General features: G+C 19.8%; 1 protein-coding gene and 2 long non-coding RNA genes across 9 annotated transcripts; 2 read left to right on the top strand and 1 right to left on the bottom strand.

Moving 5' to 3' along the window:
* Positions 1-6,508: 6,508 nt before the first annotated feature.
* On the top strand, positions 6,509-7,235 carry LOC147657582 (uncharacterized). The gene is made up of 2 exons (XR_015292183.1): positions 6,509-6,913; positions 7,016-7,235. It is a non-coding gene; the product is annotated as an uncharacterized LOC147657582 (long non-coding RNA).
* A 4,617-nt stretch (positions 7,236-11,852) lies between these two features.
* Positions 11,853-17,079, bottom strand: Tert (telomerase reverse transcriptase). Of its 6 annotated transcripts, XM_086908426.1 has the most exons (11): positions 15,686-15,806; positions 15,511-15,595; positions 15,247-15,437; positions 14,508-15,094; positions 14,106-14,437; positions 13,856-14,043; positions 13,536-13,777; positions 13,242-13,435; positions 12,938-13,162; positions 12,588-12,838; positions 11,853-12,489 (listed from the first exon to the last, which is right to left on the bottom strand). In XM_086908426.1, exons 2-11 carry the CDS (start codon positions 15,567-15,569, stop codon positions 12,344-12,346), a joined length of 2,415 nt encoding a protein of 804 aa, XP_086764552.1. In that variant the 5' UTR covers positions 15,570-15,595; positions 15,686-15,806; the 3' UTR covers positions 11,853-12,343. The 6 variants fall into 6 exon arrangements, with proteins under 6 accessions (XP_086764552.1, XP_012346813.2, XP_086764555.1 ...); XM_012491359.3 differs by having other exon boundaries at positions 15,511-15,811; XM_086908429.1 differs by lacking the exon at positions 15,247-15,437 and having other exon boundaries at positions 15,686-15,708.
* Positions 16,845-25,254, top strand: LOC116414998 (uncharacterized). 2 transcript variants are annotated; one of them, XR_015292182.1, is made up of 4 exons: positions 16,845-16,959; positions 23,375-23,554; positions 23,627-23,890; positions 24,558-25,254. It is a non-coding gene; the product is annotated as an uncharacterized LOC116414998 (long non-coding RNA). The 2 variants fall into 2 exon arrangements; XR_004225557.2 differs by lacking the exon at positions 16,845-16,959 and adding an exon at positions 18,585-19,764.
* The last annotated feature ends 332 nt before the right edge of the window (positions 25,255-25,586 follow it).

The raw sequence follows: 25,586 nt of genomic DNA, 5'->3' as shown, positions 1-25,586 counted from the left end.
ATCACAATTAAAAAACATAAAATTTTTTTAAATTATGAAAAATTATAAAAAATCCATAGAAAGTATTAGTAAAAGTTTAACACAAGTGCAAATGATAAAAAAATATCTGATTTGATAATCACAGATTATTACTACGGATTTATCATATCATTTATAATATCGACAATATCTTTAATTATTGTTATTATATAAATACATTATGTAAAAAAACAAAACTCACCGGAAAATATTGAAATAAAAGAAATTCCGCACAAAAGAAAGGCAATTCGAATATGTGACAAAGATAGAAATGTTTATAAAATTACATTATAATTATTTATAACTTATTTTATATTAAAAATTTTATATCATACATCATATTCATACTTTTATATCATATCTTATATTATATATATCATTGAATTTACATATATGAAAAGAAATATACTGTAATTTTTAAACAAATATGCTAAGATTTTAGTTAATAGTTTTAATCGTGTCAAAGAAAGAAGAATAATATGGTCTGGAATCAATAAATGAATGTTATGTTTGTGATAACAAACAAATATGCAAGATATTTTAAATCATAAGAAAGATAATAAAAATTCTAAATAACGAATTGAGAGTAATATATAATAGAATTTCTTCTCGAAGATTTTTAACTTGCAAAACTTAACAGACGTAGTTCAAGATAGACAGTTTTTCGAAATAGACAATCGCAGAACAATTTTTCTATATTACATTTCAAAAAATTGTTTCGAATTACTTTCAGCGATCTTTTTTTAATCCCTCGCCTATTAGGTGAAATTTTGCAAGTTAAAAATCAAGTTAAAAAGAAAATTTAGAGTAAAACATAAAGTTTTTTGTTAAAATTACTTGAACTCAATCATTGCCCTCGAGCATGAGCTTTCTTTTAAATTTTACAAATCGTGTACATATATAAAAACAATATAAAAACAAAATTAATATTTATAAAAACTGGTTTCATAATCTTCCAATATAAATTATTTTTGTAATCAGTTTTCTGATGAACACAGACGCTACTCTATCACTAAAAGTGATTTAATTCCTCTGCAGAATTTCCATAAAAGGACATCATGTGACACGATGTAGCGTTTGACTTTAATGAAAGCATATCATGATATGCCTTTACCTAATAGTTGTAATGGAAATAATGTAACATATTCATATTCTTGTCCAATGGAAATTTGTTGCAGAAAAATTGAATCACTTTTAATGATAAAAGGAGATAACATACTACGTTCATCTTGTAATTGTGCTATCATATAATGCTGATTCTCGGAGAATTCATAATACATTTCTTCAGAAACAACTATCAATGGATAAATTTTTTTCACGAATTTTATATCTTGTAGATAAAAAAATATTCTGCGCAAAGATGATTATTTTAAAGAAATTATTGAAATCAATAAAATGAAGATAAAAAGGAAAAAAAATTTAATGAAAAACGTCTTCCAATTTGACCTGGATATGGCCAACTGATATGCTCGTGAGCTGTATGCGATTCCATCACACTCCTATGAACTAGAAAGAGATTGGAAGAAATATATTATTGTATATTTATATTCGCATTCATGTGACAAAGCACAGAAGAGAAACATGGAATGATTAATCATAGGAATACCGATAGTGGGACTCGTGAAACGAGAAAGAAATTGTCCAGTTCTGAATAATGGATTTTTGGAGGAATTTAATGGTCAAATAAGCAAAAATTTATTATATCAATTGCCCAAGTATCAATATCAGTATCTAAGTTTACTATTATTTGCCATTATTAAAACATGAATAAGACCAAACATGACATTAAATCTCATTTTTGAGTCTTAAAATTAAATAAAAAAGGACAAACACCTAGTTAATCACAAAATGAATTTCGTTGATCCGCACCATAGTACTCATATACAGAATATAGAACATATTTCGAGAGAAAATACTAATGAATTCAGAAACAACACTATATTAGTTATATAGCAGAATTTTTATTTCGTCATCGATATAACTTTAAATTAAATTATAACTTTAACCAAAGAAATTTGCATTTTCGTGAAATAATAATAGCATTGCCAGTCGCTTCGCAAATTAGAAAATTTATCTTTAACCAATACGAAATGTATTCAGAAAGTATCCGATCTTTGTTTATATCTTTATTCTTTAATTATTATGTTTGTATATATTAAAGTACGATCTTACAAACAAAGCTAGATTTCTGTCTTCATTCGAATTCCATACGTGGTAAACATCAATTTTTAGTGTCGCATTTTATAATTACCATGTATTGTTAACCAAAGAATTTGCATTTTGCTGAAAATTTGATCATTTTTATACCGAAACAATTAATATGATTCGTAAAGTATATAGTAATGATTCTAATGAGTAATATGCAAATTAAGAAATGATTTAGATGGTTTAAGAATAGTCTATCCGATACGATGTCAGAAAATGTCGAACATGTTGAAGTTGTGATCAATGAAAATTGTCGTTTGACAACACTTCAGAATGATATTGCGATTCCAAAAATTATTGTTTATTTTTGAAATTTTAATTCAAGATTTGGAAATGAATCGCGTGATTGCAAAATTTGTTCCACGGCTACTTGAATGCAAAAATACAAAGATTATCAAATGCTGAGTAAATTTCATAATCCTAAAATAATGAAAAAGATTATTACTGACGACGAAACATGGATTTATGATTATGATCTCAAAACAAAATTTCAATTTTTGATTTGGAAAACACATAATGAGGCGCGATTAAAAAATATATATTAGTATCCGAGTAATATGAAGACAATCATCACTTATTATAACAATTCATTATTCATACAATAATATATGATCACATAAAATGAAATTTCTTAAGCAAAATTTTTTAATGAAAATTTTAAATGGATAATATCACATATGTGATCGATAAAAATGTATAGATCATAAATCTAATATAGCGTAATCTCAATTAAGTAATCATTATGTATTAATCAGAAATATTCGAATATAAGAAATATGTATATTGTCGAAAGTAAAGCGTTTTATTTTATAAATAATAAATGGCAAATAAAACTTCTATATTAAATTAATCCTATATAATAAAGATAATATTTAAATTTTTAAATAATATCTGAATATCTATGAATCAATATAATCGAATATAAAACTATCAAATGAGAAATAATTGTCAATACAAATAAAGATGTTAATTTGATAAATTATAAATTAATTTGATTAATATATATATAAATATATATATTAATATTTATTATGTTTATAACTCATTTTTTTGTAATTTTGATATTATCGGATATCTAAAGAAATCAAATAATGAACATATAATTAAAAGAAATAGAAACACATAACAACAATAAGAATACACCAAGAAACAATACCATTTCAGAATATATAAAAAATAGAAATTACTCCACTACAAAAGGAAAAAATAATCACAGAAAGAAACAAAACTATCTGATAATATAATGGAAATATGCAAAATGCTATTAAAAATACTGTAAAAAATATCACCGAAACAATCACCGATAAGATGTGAAAATAATCCTTCCTGAAAAGGAAATGATATATTAATGAGAGTATCAAAGATTCAAATTATATAGTAAAACAATTAATAGTTAAATTCGATGAAAATTTCCAATAATTTTGAAAGTTATTTAATTATCACCATCAAAAAAGAAATTAATAGAGAAAATACTAAATGTAAAAATTAAATCAAATAAGCTAAACAATACTAAATAATTTTATGATATTATTGGTAAAACAACTAATAGTTCGAGATAAAAATTTACAAATTTTGAAAATTTATTAGCTATCACTATCAAAAAAAAATTAATAGAGAAGACAGAGATTAAATCAAACAAACTATACTAAATAATTTTTTTAAGATTAAATATAGAAAATTTCAAAGAAATTTCAACACCTTTCTGATATAAAACAAAATATAAGTAGCATGAAATTAGTTAAAAAATTCACTGCAATATTTAATCTACAATACACATTCAGATTTTTGCTGTTAATTACGTAAGCAGATTTTTAGAAAAGTTTTCGAATTTATATAATATAAATATTTATGTGATGTGCTAAAAATATCCTAAAATATTTTCAGAATATCAAAGATCTAGGAATAAGTTATTCGAAAAATAAAATAACTCGAAATGAAAAATATAAAATACTGCGATTCTGGTTTTGCAGATATTAATATATGAAAAAGTACAAGTATGTAATTAATTAATGAATAATAATGAAGAATCAATAAGTTGTTTTCATAAATTGTAACTCTCTATTACTAAAATAGAAGTATATATAGTATATATAGTAGTAGAAGTATATATAGTAGTATAGAAGTATATATAGTAGTTGCAAAATATTATAAAGAGATAATTCATTTGAAAAATATATTAAAAACCATAATGAAATATTTGTGAAATAAACATTTTAATATAAAATATCATTTTATAAACGAAAAATATAATGAGAATGAAATAGAATTATTCCACTACTATACAAAAAAAAAAAAAAAATTAAAAAAATTAAATTCAATTCTCTTATTAGATTATAAATAATTACAGTTGATTAACATTAATGACTATGCAGAACTAAATGATTCAACGATTATTTTTGTGTTCTCTTTCGGTGATATTTTATCAATAATCAGTTTAATATTACACACAAATTTATCAAAAATCAATTTAGTGTTAAGAAAGGATATCAGAATATCGAATATTCTTAAGGAAGGATATTTAGAAGGAAAAATTTCAATACTCGAATTGAATTTTTGATGAATGAAATTTTATTTACTTACTTAGTCAATTATTTTTTAATTCAATATAATATTGTAATGTATTATTTATTTTTTCCAAATATATATTATTTACAATTCAAAAATTAAAAAAATTTTATATTCATCTTTTTATATCACAATTTAATATTATTCATTTTGAATGATGAATAAATTCAACTTATTTGTCCTAATAAATTATTAACAGTTAATTATTTTATTTATTGATCTTGAATAAAATATAATTCGATATAATTTTTAGATCAATAAAAAATTATTTGTTATATTATATTTTTTTGACATATTGTTTGAATTTGTTCATGCTTAGTCGATAGCATATACATAATCAACACTACTGCTGCGATTCGATTGACTTATGCGCTTCGTAATTGGCCAGTGTTTTGGTAATAACTCATTAATAAAGCTGTAACAAAAGAAAATGTTGTTTAAAATTACTTCGGGAATCTTCAATTTAATTCATGTTATTTTCATATTTCTGACATCCCGTATAGTGATTGATAATTTTTAACGTCACGTCGGGAGAAAAAAAATTTATAGAAAATTAAATTTAATTTTTAGAGTTAGAGACTTAAACTGGAATTATCATAGTTAAATAGATTTTGGGAATTTTGAAAAATGAATAAAAAAAAATTAATATGCATTAATATATAATATCAATAGTGTTATATGTATTAACATTATAAATAACGTTTCATCCTAATAAATTAATTCTAAATTTATATTATATGTATTCCAAAAAATCAGTGATGATTGGCTAATTAAAAATAATGTTCCACTGATAATAATTAATACAATTAATAGAAGCAAATAAGCCTCAAGAAAAAATGTATAAAATTGATGAAATTTTGAACTTGCATGGTATTCAAGTATTAAGGCTATTACTATATATTAAACTGCATAAAATTAGCTTAACGAAAATCAAGAGAAAAATAAAATTAAATAATATTGGAACATTAATTTTTATTGAATTAGAAAATATTATGAGACAAATTATAAATAAAATTTCACTATTAACATGACAAAAATATTGTCAAATTTTTAATTTTTTCAACATATTGAAAATATTGAAAAAGATTATTGATAGAAAAAATACTGGAAGACTTAAATCTGAATGAAGATTCAGATTCTGAAAAGATCTTTGAAGAATTTATAATGTAAGAAAAAAATTATATAATTTTTTTAAAATTATTTATTTTAAAATAATATATTTTTAGCTATTATATTTTTTAATTATCTTAATGAAGATAACTAAATAAACTAAAACTCTAAATAAACTAAAACTTTAAATAAACTAAAACTTTAAAACAAAATAAATTAATTTTTTCAAAATAAAATAATTTCAACATTTTGTATGAAATTATATTTAAATTTATTTTCATTAAGAGATTCAATAAAAAATTAATTGTCAAATATTTTAAACATATAAAAAAAAGTTAAAAAACCAATTAATAAAATGTTTATTTTATTAATAATTATGAAATGAATATATGCATTAAATAAGGCATCGTTTCTATTCCAATCACACTCGATATGTTCATTTATTTTTTTTGTTGACCGATTCAACTTGTAGATGTAATTGTCTCGATTAATTATGAAAATATGATATGAAAGATATCAGGTTAAGATAAAATATTCATATTTTTTCATATTTTTTTTCATATTTTATATATTTTATTCATATTTTTTATGGACGAATAATATAGAGTAGAAAGAAATATTATGTCTTCATGTATTCTATATCTATTCCATATCTATATTCTTTGAATGCAATGTTTACATATTTAAACCAATAAAATATAATCCAATAATAAAAAAATTTGACCTTGAAATTCAAGATCAAGGATAATTTTGCAAGAATTTTTTTCAACGAATCGTCGATCGAATTGTTGATCCAAAGATATCTATGAAAGTCAAAACATTTTGTCATAGCATGAGCACGGATACATATTAATGAAAACTCGTCGCGAAGTGTGAACGGGATCTTAGTTCGCTGAACGTGGCAATATATGCAATAGGAATCTAAAATTTAATAAACATCAAAAATCTATGATGTGTTCCAACTCTTTAATTGATCAAAAATCTTAATTAGTCTCTTAACAGAAATCCGAGAATGGTAGTGCCAACTTTCTAAATTTAATTACAAAAAGAATAGAAGATTGATATACGTATTCCAATGACAAATTATCTTTATGGTTTTATACAATTTTTTTTTCAGGAGCATCAAATGAAGAACTTGCGAATCTTTTCTATGATGAAATTGAAAAAATTTAACTATGGCTCGAAATATAGAAATCTTTTGCAACACCTTCACAAATAATATCTACAGTTAAGTTAATTGTTCAACGCTATATTTAGTAAAAAATCTAATAGAAAAAATTCTGCATTTCTTAACAGATAAAAATTAAACGATACGTTCATATTTACGTTCACTGAAACTGTTTCTTGAATCAAATCAACATTTTAATTATATGTATACCAATTTTATCGATTTCATGATCAAATTTCAATCTTTCATCTATTACACAATTATATATGTATAGTTCATCGCTTCTTTCGATAAGAGAGATATCACAATAGATACGATCTCTGTTTGAATCGGTCTTATTAATGTCATTGATATATCTAGCTTCAGACACAATCCATTCCAACCAGAATAATATCACATTATTAAAATCTGTCACTGAAACTTATTTATTGATTCATTCTCATTTACTTTCAGCAAACTGAGAATTATTTTAATTCACGTTTAACTTTTTCTTCCTCTACATCAAATAATTAATTTTGCTTCCTCTGATAATTTGTTAAATTATATGTTTTCATGCCTCCAATTGGAACTGTTTTAGAAAACATGAACCAATCAATTTCGTATTTTGTTATTGTTTTTCAGCATCAAATAACGCCACAAATTTACACCGCACGAATAAGATTCATTTCAATCTTAATCAAAACACATAATATTTCGAATAGTAAATATTTCGAAGAAATTACTCATAAAAGTTCTTTTCTGTTGTTATCGCTTGCAAACTTCTATGAAACTTAAATAAGAGATGATATTATTTGAGAAGACTATTTTTTTTGAAAGTTTAGTCGACACTTATAATTATATATTTTTAATATACTTTAGTCTGGAGCGAAATCCGATCTCAAAAATGATATATTTCAGACACAACTGACTCAACGGTAACCAACATCATTCTAATTCGAGTTTTCCTCGAAATTGAGAGTGTCGCAAATCAGGTAGTGATATTATTGGTTATTAGCATATCTCATCAAAAAACTGAGATCCTACCAATTAGAAACTAGAAAGAACACGAGACTTCACTGATATAGAGAATCTCACTGTGAACACATCATAATCTGACCGCCGAATACAATAATTAGATAATTTATAAATATCATGCTTTGACCGTTGGATACAATTACCTATCGTTATTTGTAAATAGAGGCTCATGGTGAATACGTCGCAGTCTGACTGCCGGATACGACAAATAGATAGTTTTATTCTAACATCACATCGTGCTCTGACCATCGGACACAATTATCTGCTATGATATTGTGAGAGATTTTGTTCTTTTATAACAGTGTACCGTACTAATGCAATCCATTCATCTTTAGGAATTATAGCATTTGTTATTATTTGTGGAAGAGCATTCTATAAATACCCAATTATTAGCTTATTAGTTTCACTATCATCATTACAATATTATTGTATACATTAATATATATCAAAAAATTTTAGAAACAAATAAATATAAATAGATAAAATTTTATATTTACAATTCCTCTCAATTCTTCCTTTTTTCGGTTAAAATTATTAAAATAATTAAAATTTCGATTCAACTTATTCGATTGACTGGATTATATGTATTATATATTATACAGCTATATAAGTTTGGATATTAGAAGTTACAATTTTGGGCATTATACAGGAATCTATAATGCGAAAATTAATATAAAAATTTTTCAATAACCGAAGTTACAATGATATCAATTTAGTATATCATTATTCGGTTAATGTATTAATTTCAGTCTAAGAGTTGCTTTATATTTTATTTTTTGGATTGCTAATGGCATTCCTAAACTCAAACATTGTTTACGATTTCGCATATGAAACTACGTACACTGCTATAGACGCAAATGTATAGACAAAATTCAATATATGATACCAATAATTTTTTACAAATAAAAAAAAGACTGAATCATAATTATATATTTAAAAAAAATTTACAAAATGTTGATTTTTATAGTATATATAATAAATATAATATATATAATAAAAATTTAAAAAATCGAAAATGCGAAAATATCCATTTTCTATTTTATAGCAAATTTAACATTATATTATATGAACAGTACAAACTGAAATACATTATTTGTTGCATCATATTTCGACTTTTAATTTATGATTTTATTAATTTATGAATATTAAAATTCATTCAGAAACTGAATATAAAAAAATTTACCATTAGATAAAAACTATCTATTGTGCTGTTTTATTCAGATATCAGATAAAATTCATTTCTGTCTTGATGCAAAATTCCATGAAAGATTTGCGAAAAATAAAAGAAATGAATATACTGCAGATAGATAACACAAATTGATAAATTATTAAATCTCGCGTTAAAGAGATAGCGGAAAAAAATTGATGATTGATCATAAAAAATATATGGATAACAGAAATTGATCTTACATTAATCAAATAATAATCGAACTGAAATGATTTACGAAATGTTCGTATAAATAAACGATTCATAAGTAAAATTATAAAACAATATAATTTTTAGAAAAAAAAAATTGTACAAATTATTATTTATTTTGCTTGCAGTTATAGAAAGCAATTGATCTATCCATAAATAATCCACAAGATTTATTAGATGATTTATGATTCCATTATTGCAATTACTGTTTTTAAACTAAACTATTCTACTTAAAAAAAAAACTATTCTCTTAATATGAAAACTATAGTATAAAAATTCATAAAATTTTAAATAAATAACTTAATTCAGGAAAAAAAATTTATAATTCTTGTAAGGAATCAAAATCATTTTAGCGAAAGTGAAATTTTTATAATATTATGTATAGTTCTAATAAATTTGTGTATAGTTCTAATAAGTTTCTAATTATTATCTGATTAATTTCTGTAAGTTCTAATTGCGATTTGATTAAATTCTGACTTTTTGTTATAGATCTTGATTCTTTAGTAATTTTTCATCGAAAATGTAACTAAGAAGGGAGAGAAAACTAACTTATAAATAGAATGCGATTGCTTTTATAGTCAATTGCAACAAATTTGGTGTATATAAATATTATTAAGTGCTTATAAAATGCTATCACTATTTTATTTTAATTTCTCAAATAACTATTATTGGATTTTTGAAATAATGAGGGAACTATATCTGCTCGTACTGTTAAAAAATTGGAAACTTAAAAATTTAAAATATCGAATTGAAGTTATTAAAAATTGAAATTGACTATTTCAGTCAGACTTGGCTTTTATCCTTAACAACAAAGCGTTAAGGATGGTGCGATGCGAGTCCTTAGTAAATACAGAAAAAGTATGTAAGCAAGTATGTGAGAGAAAGAATGCATTGAAAAAATAGGACAAATCTTTTAAGGTGCATGAATAAAAACACAAAACAGAATATTGTGAAAAACTAGTAATTTTCATATCTTAAAAAATAATTCATATCTTAAATTAACATTAGAAATTTTTCGAAAGTTGTTTGTTGAATGAAGTTTTGATTTTTTGTTTGCTTGGTTCAGCAAATACTTGTATTATCGAATATAAATTGTTTAAAATTAAATCTAACAAACAAATACAAACAATATATATTGAAGTTATTAATATTAATCATTTAATATATTGTAATCCAGTAAATTTATACAAAAATTGAATTTAGTTTTTTTTCAATTTCTTATCTGCATTGCATTATATTTTAAAACTAAATATATATATATATATATATTAAATCATTGAACTCTAACTTTGAACTGTGATTTTAAAATTCTTATGCTTATATATTTTGAATTCTAAGATTTTTTTCTCTTTATATAAGAGTTTTAATCCATCTTTCCATTTTAATTAATTAAAATTGTAATTTTAATTAATTAAATTCAATTTTTGGATTTGAATTCTGTTAAAAATATCAAATTTTTTATGGAAAAATTCACATTGTAAATATATTGAAATCAATAAATATTTGGTACAAAATTTATCTATATATATATATTATAACTTAATCTATTATTTTAATTTAATTTTGATTTATTAAGTAAAAAGTTATAATTTTATTTATAATTCATTTTAACTAATCATATGTCAAAAATTCTTTTTTAAAAATATATCCAATGAATTTCAAATGAAAAATTTATCTACCAATAATAGTTGAACATGTAGTTTAATATGATTTTTTTTACCATTTGTTAATTTTTAATGTTATTAAATATAATTATATAGTTTTAAAAAGATCAATTTCAAAATTATCCCAAATAAATATTGTTATTTATAATTGTTTTATTTTTTAAATTAAATTATAAATAATAAAATAAGTCTGATACTTATATTGGATAATAGAGAATTATAAATCTATAACATAATCTATAAATATTTGAATTATACTAAATTATATTTTTATATTTTTGATATTTTTTAAATATATATTACAACTGTATGAATATATTCAATTTTCATTCCATTTTAATTGTGAATACAATGCAATGCAATACAATCAAAAAAACAAATATTTATTTAATATAAATTTATTCAACAGATGTTAAATTTACAATTAAAAAGGGTAACACACTGAAAATTGCCATTTTTGAGAAATAGCACTAATATTTCATCATCTAAGTTTCAATACTCAGATAGCACAATTAGATAGCAAAATTAGATTTAAATAATAAAAATCTATTTTTAAATCTTTTAATTCTTATTTTTTGCGTATTTTAATGTCAAGTAAACATTATATCATAAATTTAAGGTTCTTAAAAATCATGATTAACAACATATAATATAAGGAATGAAAAAAAGTTTAAAATTATTAAAGAGAAAATTTTTGTTAATTTTTTTTATTACAATGTGTACATTGAACACATGATTATTAAATAACTTTTATTTATTTAAAATCATAAGATTTTCAATCTTCAACATTTCACTTTCCATTTTATAAAATATTTTTTTTGCGATATTAACAATTTCTTTCAATTTTTTATGTTGAATTATTTAGAAAAAATAATTATTGATTAGAAAAAATTATAAATTTAAATTAAAATTAATTATTAAAAAAAATTATTAAGAAAAATTTCAAATAAATATTAATAATATTCAATATATAAAAGTAAATTTTCAAAATATATATTTATTGTATATATTAAAATTATTTAAATTGTAGAAATAAATTATAAAAATTATTTAAACTAAATTATATAAAACTAAGTAATAAAAATATGGTGAAAATAAGTATTTCCTAGTTTAAAGATTAGCTTATATAATATTTTAAAAAATGTATAAAAATAGATAGAAGTTATAAAAATTACGTTTATATTATTTATTTATGTTATGAAAAAATGTGATAAAATATTGTCGTAAAATGTTGTCTTTCATAAAAACTTTTTTATAAGATGTCCATAATATATGTAGAATTTGATTGTTCCATTTGTAAATTTTTAATTTACTTATTTTTTGTTGTGCTGAAATAAATATTAATATTACAGTTATATTTTATATTAATATATATAAATTAATAACTCATACACATTAGAATTATATAAAAATTAAGATATCATACATATCAAAAACATTCTTATAATATATATTGTAATTTTTTCATTGGTACTTTTAATGATTTTAAGTATATTTTGAATATGGTTATGCACATTATCAAAGAGATCTTTTATTAAAATACAAGCACGGTTTGCTTGTAATATAGATACTTCTTTTAATATCCTCATTATAGTCTTTTTAGAATTAATTGTATGATCTAACATAACTTTTGATAATCTAAAAGTCGCTACATTATTTAATCGCATTGAGAGATGTCTAAAAAAAATTTATAATAAATTTATAAAGTTTATAAAATAATAGAAATAATAATATTCTTTTTATAATAGTATATATACGTACTATAGAATTACTTACTTCAGAAGAGATGATTTATTTGGTTTTGAAAATGATATTGAATGATACAATGCTGTATCTGAACGTTTAAGCCCTATTTCTAATGTGGTACAATTAATTTTATAACCAATATAAATAATATTGTTCACAATTTTATTTCTGTCAGAAATTAAATTACTTTGAGTTTTAGATTGTTTGAAATAACAATTATATTGAGGAATTCCTTTTTTTGTTAATTCTAAAAATCTATTTCATGATACAGAATGATTAATAAAATACAATACATTATGAATTTAATAACAAAATTACATGTAATTTATCTTACTGTTCTGCAAAAATTTTATTTTCAGTTATATATAAAATATCATCCATATATTTTATAATTTCTCCTGTTTTTAAATATGTTGACATTTCTTTATTTAATATATAGTTATAATATATATCTGATAAAATAGGTGATAACATTGAACCTTGAACAATTCCTTTTCCTATGATATGAATATTTTCATTTATTTTTATCTATAAATTAAAATATTATGTTTCATCAATTTTATGTTCCATCCAATTTTAAACAATATTTATATAATTCATAAAATAATTTTTTTATTTTATTTCTTACCCTTTGATAAAAGATATATTTTGAGATACTTTCTAATAACCAGTTTTTGTTTATTAACTGATATCGTTGATTATCAACCGAATTTGCATAAAATTTATCAGATGGGAAAGGTAGTTGCAAATCAGAAAAATATTTATGATATGTATCTTTTTTTGATATTTCAGATTTAATTGTATAATATTTGAGTACTAAATTTTCTGGAAGATCCTTACAAAGTGATTGTATAATGTTATATAATTCGACTAAATAAAAATTTGAGATTAAAATTTCAATATATATGTATAAATATATTAAATCTCAAAAAGTGAAAATAGTTATACCCTGTACGATAGAACCAAAAGCATTTATTACATCACAACATACAAAATATAATTTTTCTGTTTTTGAATTAAGTTTATGTTGAACAATTGATTTCCATTTTTTCGGAAAATTAATAACTTCATAATTTGTGGCATATAATTGTTTTAAAAATTTAAATATTATAAATAAGTAATCAGCATCATGAGATCTAATAAAAAATTAAAAAATAACTTTTTGATTAATTTCTTTTTAGAATATAAAATAACTTACTTCTTTTTAAGTTTAAATATAGGTCGCACATCTGAATATTTACATAGTAATTTATATATGCCTATTGATGGATTCCATGTATTACGTTCAATATTTGGTTGTAATGTATTTGAATGTATTCCTTTTTTAATAAACTTTTTCTGGATATTATTCCAAGTAAAACGTGTAATATATAATCTTTCATTAGTATTTCCAGAAACTTTTGTTATATGAAAGTAAGTATATAATATATTGAAAAGAAATTCAATAAAAAACCATTTCACAAATTGTGCTATAACGAGCCATTTTGTTTTTACATTTGTAACATTTTGTAACCATGTAATGCTAATAATCTAAAATATATAAATATATTTTTATATCTTATTATATAACTTAATTATATTTAAAAAAACAATTACATACATCTAATTTTTCAATGGTAGGTTTTAGATTAAAATATTTAAAACAAGGTGTATCCAATAATTGAAATGTAGCTCTCTTTATTTTTTTTAAATTTTTTATGCTTCCAAATAATCTTTTAGGAACTACCTTAGCAAATATAAGATCAAAAAAATTTTTCAATTGTTTTTTATTAATCTCATATATGCATTTTGTTTTTTCATTATACTTTTGCTTATGAATTAAATGCTTTAGAACACTATAATAATTAAATTTTTTATGTCTATTCTGAAATTTTTTTATAAGTAAAAAATAATCTTCATAATTAATAGCAATAATATCCTTTCTATTTGCTTTTGTAATAAAATCGTATATTTCGTGTCCTTTTTTATCTATGTTAAGAATACAAATTGAAAAATTTTTATAATTAGTATAATATGGTAATATTTGAGATGTATTGCATAAAAAAATATTTAAGTTTAAATTATTAAGAAAAATATTGTGATATGTTATTTCTTTATGGAAGTTTTTCTTCTTTCTCATCTTATATTGTTCATTTTGTTTATCATTCCTATTTGTGTTTTCTTGAATCTTATATTGTTCATCTAATTCTAAAATAATAATTTCATATTTTAAAATTTAATTATAATGAATTTGCACATGTTTTAATATATTTATTGATATAAATGATAAAAATAAACAAATTTATTTTATAATATTATAAATATATTATAAATATATGAAAGAAGATTTGAAAATATACTTGGTATGTAATAAATAGGATTTAAAGAATTTATAAATAATGCATCTCTCTGTAATTTCTTCAGTTTCCTATTAACATTGAATTTAAAACGATCAATAGCAATTATACATTTTTTTAAATCACAAACGTTAGACACTATAAAAGCACTATATTTATTTTTTTTAATTAATATTTTATGATGTAAACAATACCTAATTTAAAAAAAAAATTAAATGTATTTAAATATATATAAATAATTAAAATAATAAACTTAAGAATACAAACTGTTGAAAATGTGTGCCAAAATCTTTTTTTAAACTTCGCAAAGTAAAATTATCCATCATTTATATTTTATGATTAAAAAAACACCCTACAAAATCCAGCTTTGTTAGACGAGAATCTAAATTTTCAAAATTTAATATTATATTCTCATTTGAATAATAAAAGGAAAAAAACTAACTAGAGATGCGATTATTACGCTACCAATCAAAATATATCTAATAAGATATATTTTAACATGACAGAAATGTCATAGCAATTTTGTCATAGCAATGAATATGAATTCTATTATCATAACATTGAATGTGATATTACGATATACATACAATTATGATATCATATAACAAAAATCATGATATTTAGTGTTGCATGAAAACATACCTTACATACACATCGTAGCAATCATATCTTCTTTAGTAAATTTTTTTTTCTAGTACTTCAAAGAATACGATATTTGATTTTAAAAATCTAGAGTCTTATTCAGCAACTATGGCCAAATCTATTTTTGCCAAATTTTCGAAATTCTTAATGCAAGTTTTATTACCAAAATGTCATCAAATTTGATATAAACTTTGATTGATATTGTTAATATTGTTAACAAATTCCCATTAAAAATATATCAAAACTTATACCAACGCTTACACCAAAAACGCACTAAATCTTACACAAAAGTTGCGTCAAATCTATTCTTTTAGATCATGTATTACTTATAGATATGACTCTCAAATAATTCTTGTGAAATTGTGGAAATATAAAATATGATCTTATATTATATGATAAAATAATGATTGAAGTTTTTATTTTTAAAGCAATGTATAATTATTTATAAAATGCAATTTAATAATTAATTGTTAAGTCTGAAATATATTTTTTATTTTATTATTTGTTAATTTTTCATTTATTCTTATCATTATCATATAATCATTATTCTTATAATTCTAAATAACTATTTATTAAAATATTCATATATTTCGGAAATTATAATTTCGAAAAAATTAAATTTTAATTGAGATGTTAATAATATTCAATTCTTAATTATTTTTTTATTTTAGAGAAAAATTATATATTCATAATTATTAATTGCAAAAAATAAAATAATTTTGATATATTTATTTTTTATGCAAGTTTCGAAAATAAAGTATTATCTTTAACATAATTTTATACTTTTAATGAATCAAAATTTAAAATAAATGCAATTTTTCAATTCAGGAAAATATCATACTTTTGTTGTTTTTTGAAATTCTTCATACAATATGTTGCAATATCCATTATTAATAATTATTTAAAAATTATTCAAGGATATTGTAATTTTATATTGTTTGTGCTTAATAAAAAATCTCGCAGACGCCTTTCACAGTCTTTCTATTCAGCGATATATGGTACATATGATTTTATTATATTTTATTTACTATATATATTCTACATACAGCGATATATACACGTGTATATATACAGGTATATATAAATATGACACTTTGAAATATATGTATTTACCTAATATTTAATTCAGAGTTGTCTGATAACGACAATATTTTTTCAATCACTGTAGTCAATTCCTCTCCGGCAAATTTCCGCAAGAGAAGAATACATGATTATTTTATATCATTATTTCCATATTACGTCATTATTCATGTTAGATAGAAGTGCATTACGCACAGTTATCGGACAAACGCAATATGTTATCCATCACTAAAAGTAACTCAATTTCTCTAAGGAGTTTGCTTTTTTAATAGAGGCAGTATTGTATTTATAATGTCATGTAACCTGATACAATAGTTACCAAATCAAAGTCAAGCATCGAAAATTCGTCGAAAAGAAATAAAATATATTTAGTATAAAAAGAGAAACATATTGTCGATATCTAAAAATTCTAATATCTATAAATATATTGGATTTATCAAAATCAACCAATTAAATATTTTTTTCAGAGGATATTTTATTAGTCATGCTTATAACATATTTGATACAAAATTGCATTTTAAATTATATTTTAATTACAAGTTGACATTACATTTTTTCCGTTATTTTGTTTTAATTTGACTCTACATTTATAAATATTTATAAATATAGATATATCTAACTTTGTATAGATATATGATCCAAGCCTTGGTATCAACATATATATATTGCTCTTTTCAGAAATTCTTTTATCTATAATTATATTTTTAATTATTTTTATTTATATTTTTGAGTTATACCAATAAAATTAATTAGAATTGGATTAGAAAATTTAAAAAATAATAAAGTAAATAACAATTCGCATATTTTAATTTCGATTTTAATATTATTACAAACAATAATTATAGCCAATTTCGTTTTTCTTCAATTCGATTTTCTTAAATATTAATTTTCTTAAATTAACCATAATTTTATTGTATTATTATGCAAAAAATAAAATTTGATTATTATTTATTTGAAATAATATCGATCATAATTCAAATCTTATTACAGAGTGTTAAAATAAAAATTCCAAATCAATTTTTTTTTACATTAATCTTAAGAAAAAAAATTAATTTTAGAGCACCAAAAATTGTTAATTTTTTTTTTGTATCCTTTAACCTTTTGATGAATAAAATTCAAAAATGTTAATTTTAAGTTTAAAAATTCATTAATTAATAAATTATTCATATATAAAATTAATGATTTTAAGCGTATTTGATAAATTTATTTAGATGCCATATTGATTTGTAATCAATTAATCATAAAAAAAGTCATTACATGAGAATGATGACAATTTACATGCAATAAATCAAAATTGACTATACAGATATGTGTATGTTTTTCTGATTTATCAGTACAATATATATAATGATATAATAATCATGATTACAATATAATTCAATATGATTATATTGTATTGAAAAAAAAATACTTGAAATAATAAAATAATCATTATATCCCGGGAAAGAAATCTATTTATCTATATTATATGATAAACTCAGTAATTCGAAGATATTATTTATTTAATAATATAAATTGTTTTAATTGTCTCTATTAATAATGATATCAAATTTATGTAGAATTTGATTTATCGCGCCTACATAACCATCACTTATATACAAATAGTAACTCTGTTCATTGGACGAATTAATATGGCGTCTTAGTAACTTGTCAAATGAATCTCAAAATCACTAATTTTGTATACAAATAATTTTTGAATCAGTGGATTTCTAAATTTAAAGTTAACATTTTTGGATTTTATTTATCAAAAGCTATTAAAAGACATAAAAAAATAAAAATTTTTTGGTGCTCAAAATGAGTTTAGTCGAAAAAAATAAATATTATATACTGAATTGATACAAAAATAAAAACATTTATGTTCTTGAAACAAATTGAAACTATCTTTCGTAATTTTTTATTGCTAGAAAAGTTCTGTTGTGCGTTTATTGTATGGTTTCTATCAAAATTAAAAGTTACTTTCAAATTTTACAGTATAAAAATAGAAAGAATGTTTTTTTTCAAATTGGAAGTACTAATAACTTATATTAATAAATAAATATTAAATTTTTCATAATTTAAAATAAGAAATATAAATTTTTAAATTTTGATCAAAAACAATATGAAACATTATAATTTTAATTTTTTTTTAATTTTCAAAATTATTAATTATTATTAATATATAATTAATTATAAATTATATATAAATATTTTTAGAAATATAAAAAAATATTTTTATTATTTAGTGAAAATTTTTTAATTTTTATATTTTTCTTTTTCTTGATTAATCCAGTAATTGTATTTTCTTAGATTGTTTCATATTATTTTCAAAATGCTATATAATTCATGTTTTTACAATATAATTATAATTTATATTGTTCCTTTTCAAAAAGAAATATACAAAAGCACTATCAATCAAATTGATAATAATAAATACAATTATATATAAGAATATAAAAAATGATTCATATTGTATATTACTCTTATAATTATTATCTTATATAAAAAAAGCTATTTATGTAATTCAAATTGTCGCACAAAATAATATATTGCTTTGAATTACTTTTTTCAAAGCAAAAATTTAAATTAAAACCATCAACATATTGAAAATGTTATCTAAATAAAATAAATGTCATTAATAAATGAATTTTCAAGATGAATTCAAGATTATATTAAAATAAAGAAGAATAAAAATTTGCATTTGTTGCAAATGATTTAATGAATAAGCAATCTGGCTTTTGTGTTCGTCTTTTTTTGATTTATTTTTATATTATTTTTGAAAAAAAAAATTCATTTTGCTGCAACTAAAAGAATTGGAATAATGTAAGTACAAATTTTACTTACTTTAAGTCATTTTTTTATAGTTTTTAATCTTTTAATTCTTTCCAATAATATTCTAATAAATCTTATAAACATTAATGTCTTTAGTAAATTGTTCTTTTTAACGTTAAGATATTATGATAAACAAAATCAGTTTGTATTTAATTGTTTTGATTCTTTGATTTTTATATTCATCATTTTCTATTGATAAACTCAATTCCTTAGAATAATTTTATTGATCTTAGTGAATTTTTTTTTCTATTTCTGAAACAGGAAATCTTATTGAAAGTAGTTGAATTTAGTAGTTTTACTATTTATATTATTATATAAGTATATATTAATAATATATATTATTGTAATTTTTAGTAATTTTATTTACATTGTTAACTTTTTTAAATCTTCTCTAAGATATTTCTATTTCATAAATATCATCTTTTCCTTTTTCTTTTTCTTTTCCACGTAATATTTCTCGAAAATCGACAATACCTTCGATTCCTTCTAGATATACTTTTTTGTTCGTTCTTCTTTGCCTTCCACCGATAATAATATTATTTTATATTGAACAAGTTTAATAATCTTTTGTTTTAGTTTATTCAATAAAGATAGTGACTATAAATAAAAATATTTATCATAATATTATTATTATTAATATATAAGTGTTATTATTATTATTAAAAATTTATTAACAATAAATAGAAAAAAATTAATTTCAATATTAAAATCAAGAAAAAAATAATTATTTAAGATGAAAAAATAAAATAAAATAAAAGAATATGAAATGAAAATTAAATTATATGTGAACGCACGTGAAAATCTCGCAATTTTGATTTCACAAATTTGTGAAAACAAAAATCAAAAAACTTTTTTTAAACTTTTATAATTTGAAATAATAATTATATTGGCTATATTAAAAAAATTATCTAATTGCTTTTTTTTAGATATTCTTATCAAAAATTATTGTATAATGATAAACGAACTCATATATATTTTAGAAACATATATTCGTTTGTTTGTTTTATAAAAACAATTGTAATAGTAAATATTTATACGAATGATGCTTTTGTTAAATGTATAATTTTTTTTATATTGATGTGCGTATATCATTGATAAACGCATAGAGATTAATTATGTTATTATATTAATAATATATTTTATTATACAATGCTATATATATTAATCTACTAATAATCAATTCTATTTTATAATTGTTGAAATGCAAGAAAAATGTATAATCCAATGCATGAAAGCTATACATTAAATAGAAACATCTTATCTGCAAATGATTATTATTATTATTATTATTTATTATAAAACAAGGGAATGTCATGTTGTTTATTGTTTTTTATTTGCTATATATAAAAGAAAAGCAAAAAAGTATGATTTAAATAAATTCAAATCATTAAATTTATTAAATCTTTGATATAAAGAATATAGTTTTCACAAAATTAAATTTGAAGAATTCCTTAAGAAATCTTAAAATCTTTGGTTAGAGTAAATTTTTTTAGTATTAGTGATAGTAATAACATACAAATTTTTTTTTTTATAATAACAATATATAAATTTTGTTTTCGTTTAAATTGTGGATTGCATTAATAAATGAGAGATGTATGTAAAAATTTTTCTTCTTTTCTTTTATCCTTTCTTTATTTTCTAATATTAAAATGAAAAATTAAATATTATTGCTTGAAACTTTTCACTAAACATTTAATATCTTATTTTGTAAAAAATAATAAAATTATATATATATATATATATATATATATATATATATATATATATATATATTTAAAGTAATCTTATTTAAAGTATTTTTTTGACTTTTCTTAGAATACATCTCTTGTTAAAGGATATTTAAAATATTCTCAGTATGATACAATATCTTATAATTAATAAATTATTAAGAGAATATATTTTGGTATTAAAACTGAAATCTATAAATTTGCAATTAGATGATATAATTAAATTTTGGATATATACTTAAAATAAATTTATTAATATTTGGTTTATTCAATATATTATAAATTTTACAATGGATTATAAATTTACAATTTAATATAAATTGTATAATATAATATAATAAATATAATGTAGTAGTGGAAATTTAAAGATTTCAAAACTTAATAATCAGAATATTTTCTTTTATAATTTTATTATTGATTTGGAAATTATCTCCAATATCAAAAAGATATCAATTTTAATGGTTCTAAACCAAAAAAATTAAGTTTTATAGTTAATGTATTAGATTTATTTTAAATTATCAGGATCATACATTTTAATATTTTATTTAAAATATAAAATTTTTAGTAATTAAGTAAATGATCGTTATTTCTTTAATGATATAAATCATTGTTTTAGAACTGATAATTATATATATAATAATATATTAACTGTATGTAGAATGATAATTGTGGGATATCTTTGGAAAGTTTATTTTAAAACTAAAAAAAAAAAAAGAAAAAAAAACGCAAAATTTAACACACAAAAATGTCAATTAAAATTTATTTATTAAGATATAAATAAAAATTAAATTAAATAAAATGAAACAGAAACAAAGTGCAATATAGCTATTTCATTCTTTTATTTCATCTAATGTAAATTTCAATTACTCATAACTTTAACTGGTATTTTTGTATTTAGACCAATTTTTAATCTTCAAAATTAATTTTCCAAAAGTGTCTTATAAATATATTAATATTTTAGATGATCATTTCATTGCTATTAATTGGGATGGTTTTCCAAATTTCATTTGAATATATTAATTTTTTTATTTATTGTTAGAAGTTATTATTTACATGAATAAATAAAAAATACTTGTATTCTTCTAAATTATCTTCTAGATAAATTTCTTTAAAAATAAATAATTAAGAATTACTATCCATTTAAATTTTCAAGACATTGCAAGAATATTGAAAAATATTTCATTCCAAATAATTGAATTTTGAGAATTTTTAATGTTAAGTATATAAATATTTTCTTTTTCTTTATATTATATAATTATATACTGATTAATTTATTTTTTATATTCTTTTAATTTTTATTTAATTTAACTTTTATTGAAATATTTAATTACTTATTTCTCATTTATTCATCTGTTAAATATTTAAACTTTGCTAATATAATACTTAAAATGTTTATTCTTTGTAAATAAGGCAAAAACTTGTATGAGTCAAATTTCTGTTCTTTTAATATGCATTTCTTTTGCATATGATTAATGATGTCAGACATTTTAATCTTTTCTTTTTTCATTTTTATGAAAATAATATGTAAAATATATTTTTTTTCTTCATTTTCGAAATATTGTAAGAAGTGAATCCAATATAAGCATTTCATCAATATAATGTCGGAAATTTTAGTAATTTATTAGGTTTTTAGTAATTTATTAGATTTTATTAGGAAAAATAATAATAGAATTGCTTTCTCTCTTCAATAATAATGAAATTCAGTACATAATATGTTGCTAGACAATATCAAATTTATTTTAATCAGGATCATTTGTCTAGCAAATAGAGTTCAGCGAACTGCACATTATGTATTAAATATGTATTAAATATAAAATATGTAATTATGTTATTAATTATTTCATTTTTTAAATTTCGTTTCATTTTATTTACAGAAATATCAAATTATAATAAAAAAAGTGAGAGATAAAATTAATTTGTTTTATAACAAGAAATATATGCAAAAGTATAAATTATTGCAGGCCATGAAAGTATTGTGGGCTTGCATGCGACCAGTTTTATATTTCTAAATAATGATCTAGTTTTTAGTTAAATATATGAATAGGATAATTATTGTACTTAAAAAATTATAATTATTTTAAATAAGAGATAAACAAATTTTTTAAAATTCATAATTTTTATTTCAGGATGGGATCTTCTACATTTTAAATACATTATTATACTGCATTATGGAATATTTCTTCTTTAGATGAGAATCATAATAAATATTATAAAATATTTTATATATATAGAAAATACATCAGAGACACTAATATAATATTAAATTTAATATAATAATATCAAATTTTTTATTAAATATTCATTTCAATTTTCATCATTATTCAAGAAAAAATATTTCACATGAAATAAAATAGAATTCAATTTTTTTTCAGAAAGAGTTTTAATTTTTTGTAAGTAGATACTTAGAGGATATGTGAATTTAATGTTTTTTTTAAATAAGATCATGTACATTTTAGAAAATATTTTAATGTATTTTAAAGATAAGGAAAACGAAAAGATAAATAGTAGAATAATACTTTGTATGTTTTTTGTTTTTCATTTGATAAATTATAATTTTAATTTTTAACTTCAAATTAAAATATTTACTAAACTAATGATTTTTGGATATAAATGGATTAATATTTTTGTAAAGAATATCAAATCATATCAACTAATACAATAAAAAATAATCTATTTATTTATTTAAAAAAATATTTATGATTTTCATATTTTCTATGCTTAAAAAAAAAATATTACTTAAAAAAAATATAATAACATAAAAATTTGTTTTTTTTTAATTTATTTAATTTTATTATTTTATATATATTTTATTATTAATATATATATATATATATATATATATATATATTACATTAGCTAATTTTTAGATAATTATGATATATAGTGAAAATATATAAAATCTGATATTAAAATTTTTCTATTTTTGCTTTTTGCTTTCAAATAAATATAATTATTATTATTGCTTTTCATTAATAATATTGAATTTATATGCATTAATTTTTTTATACATTTCAAAATATATTTACACTAATCTCACATATTTATATTTTGTTACAGATACTAATATATGAAATAAACATATAATGCCAAGATTAAAAAATAAGAGTAATAAATATCCAACAAAATTAAAATTAAAATATAAGTATTATATTTATTTAATAATAATATATTTATTTATATTATAAATATCATATAATCATCTATGAATATGTTACATAATATGTACAATATATTAATAATGAGCTTTTTATTTGCAGAATAAATTACATTATTTAATGTAATTTATTATTGAATCTAACCACAAGTATTTGATATAATCATATTTTCATTTTCTATATTTATAGTATATAAAAATTATCTTTTTTTAACAATTAATATCATTATATTACTACATATTTCATTAATACTAATATATTTTTTTTTCACGTTCATCAAATCGCAAGGATGTGAAACAGAAAATCATTTGGACTATGAGTATACATAATTTTTTTTAAATTTAATAATTATTCAAAAAAAGATTTTGAGGAAAAACATAAAATTGAAGAATTAATTAAAAAATTAAAATAAAACCTCTTGCAGTCAAGATCAATCAGATCAAATTAAAAATTGTAATCTTAATTTTAATCTAATTGTAATACTTGTACATTTTAATAGGAAAAATAATTATTTATAAATAATATTTTATATATCTTATTTCAAAAAATATTTATAAATCAAAATAAATAATATTAATTTTATCATTGAAAGAACAAAATTATAATGATGTCCATTACAAGATTTGTTTTGTATTCATAATTTATATCTAATTCAATCAATATCAATCTATAATAATTCAATATATAATATAAAATTATAATATTTATAATTTTAAAATTTATTTTGTATTTATCGTTAAAATTAGCATTAATTTATGATTACAATATATGTTTTGTATTTGGCATTAAAAAAATATCAGATTATATATCAAGGTTTTTAATACAAATTTGATAAGCTTGTATAATATATGCAAAGTTGATATTAGATTTGACACCAAAATCAATGTGTAATGACAACATACATAAATATATTTTGTAGCCATATTTCAAA

Source organism: Apis florea, unplaced genomic scaffold, assembly GCF_048593485.1.
Source record: "Apis florea isolate Af1SG1 unplaced genomic scaffold, ASM4859348v1 contig_3078_pilon, whole genome shotgun sequence".
NCBI classification, from domain to species: Eukaryota; Metazoa; Arthropoda; class Insecta; order Hymenoptera; family Apidae; genus Apis; species Apis florea.
This window is presented reverse-complemented; position numbering and strand designations above follow the sequence as displayed.

Coding starts and splice junctions, on each gene's coding strand:
- Tert (XM_012491359.3), bottom strand. CDS start 15,569: ATGATGGATAATTTTACTTTGCGAAGTTTAAAAAAAGATTTTGGCACA. Junction 15,438..15,510: donor TTTGGCACACATTTTCAACA/GTTTGTATTCTT, acceptor TTTTTAAATTAG/GTATTGTTTACATCATAAAA. Junction 13,436..13,535: donor AATATATCTTTTATCAAAGG/GTAAGAAATAAA, acceptor TTTAATTTATAG/ATAAAAATAAATGAAAATAT.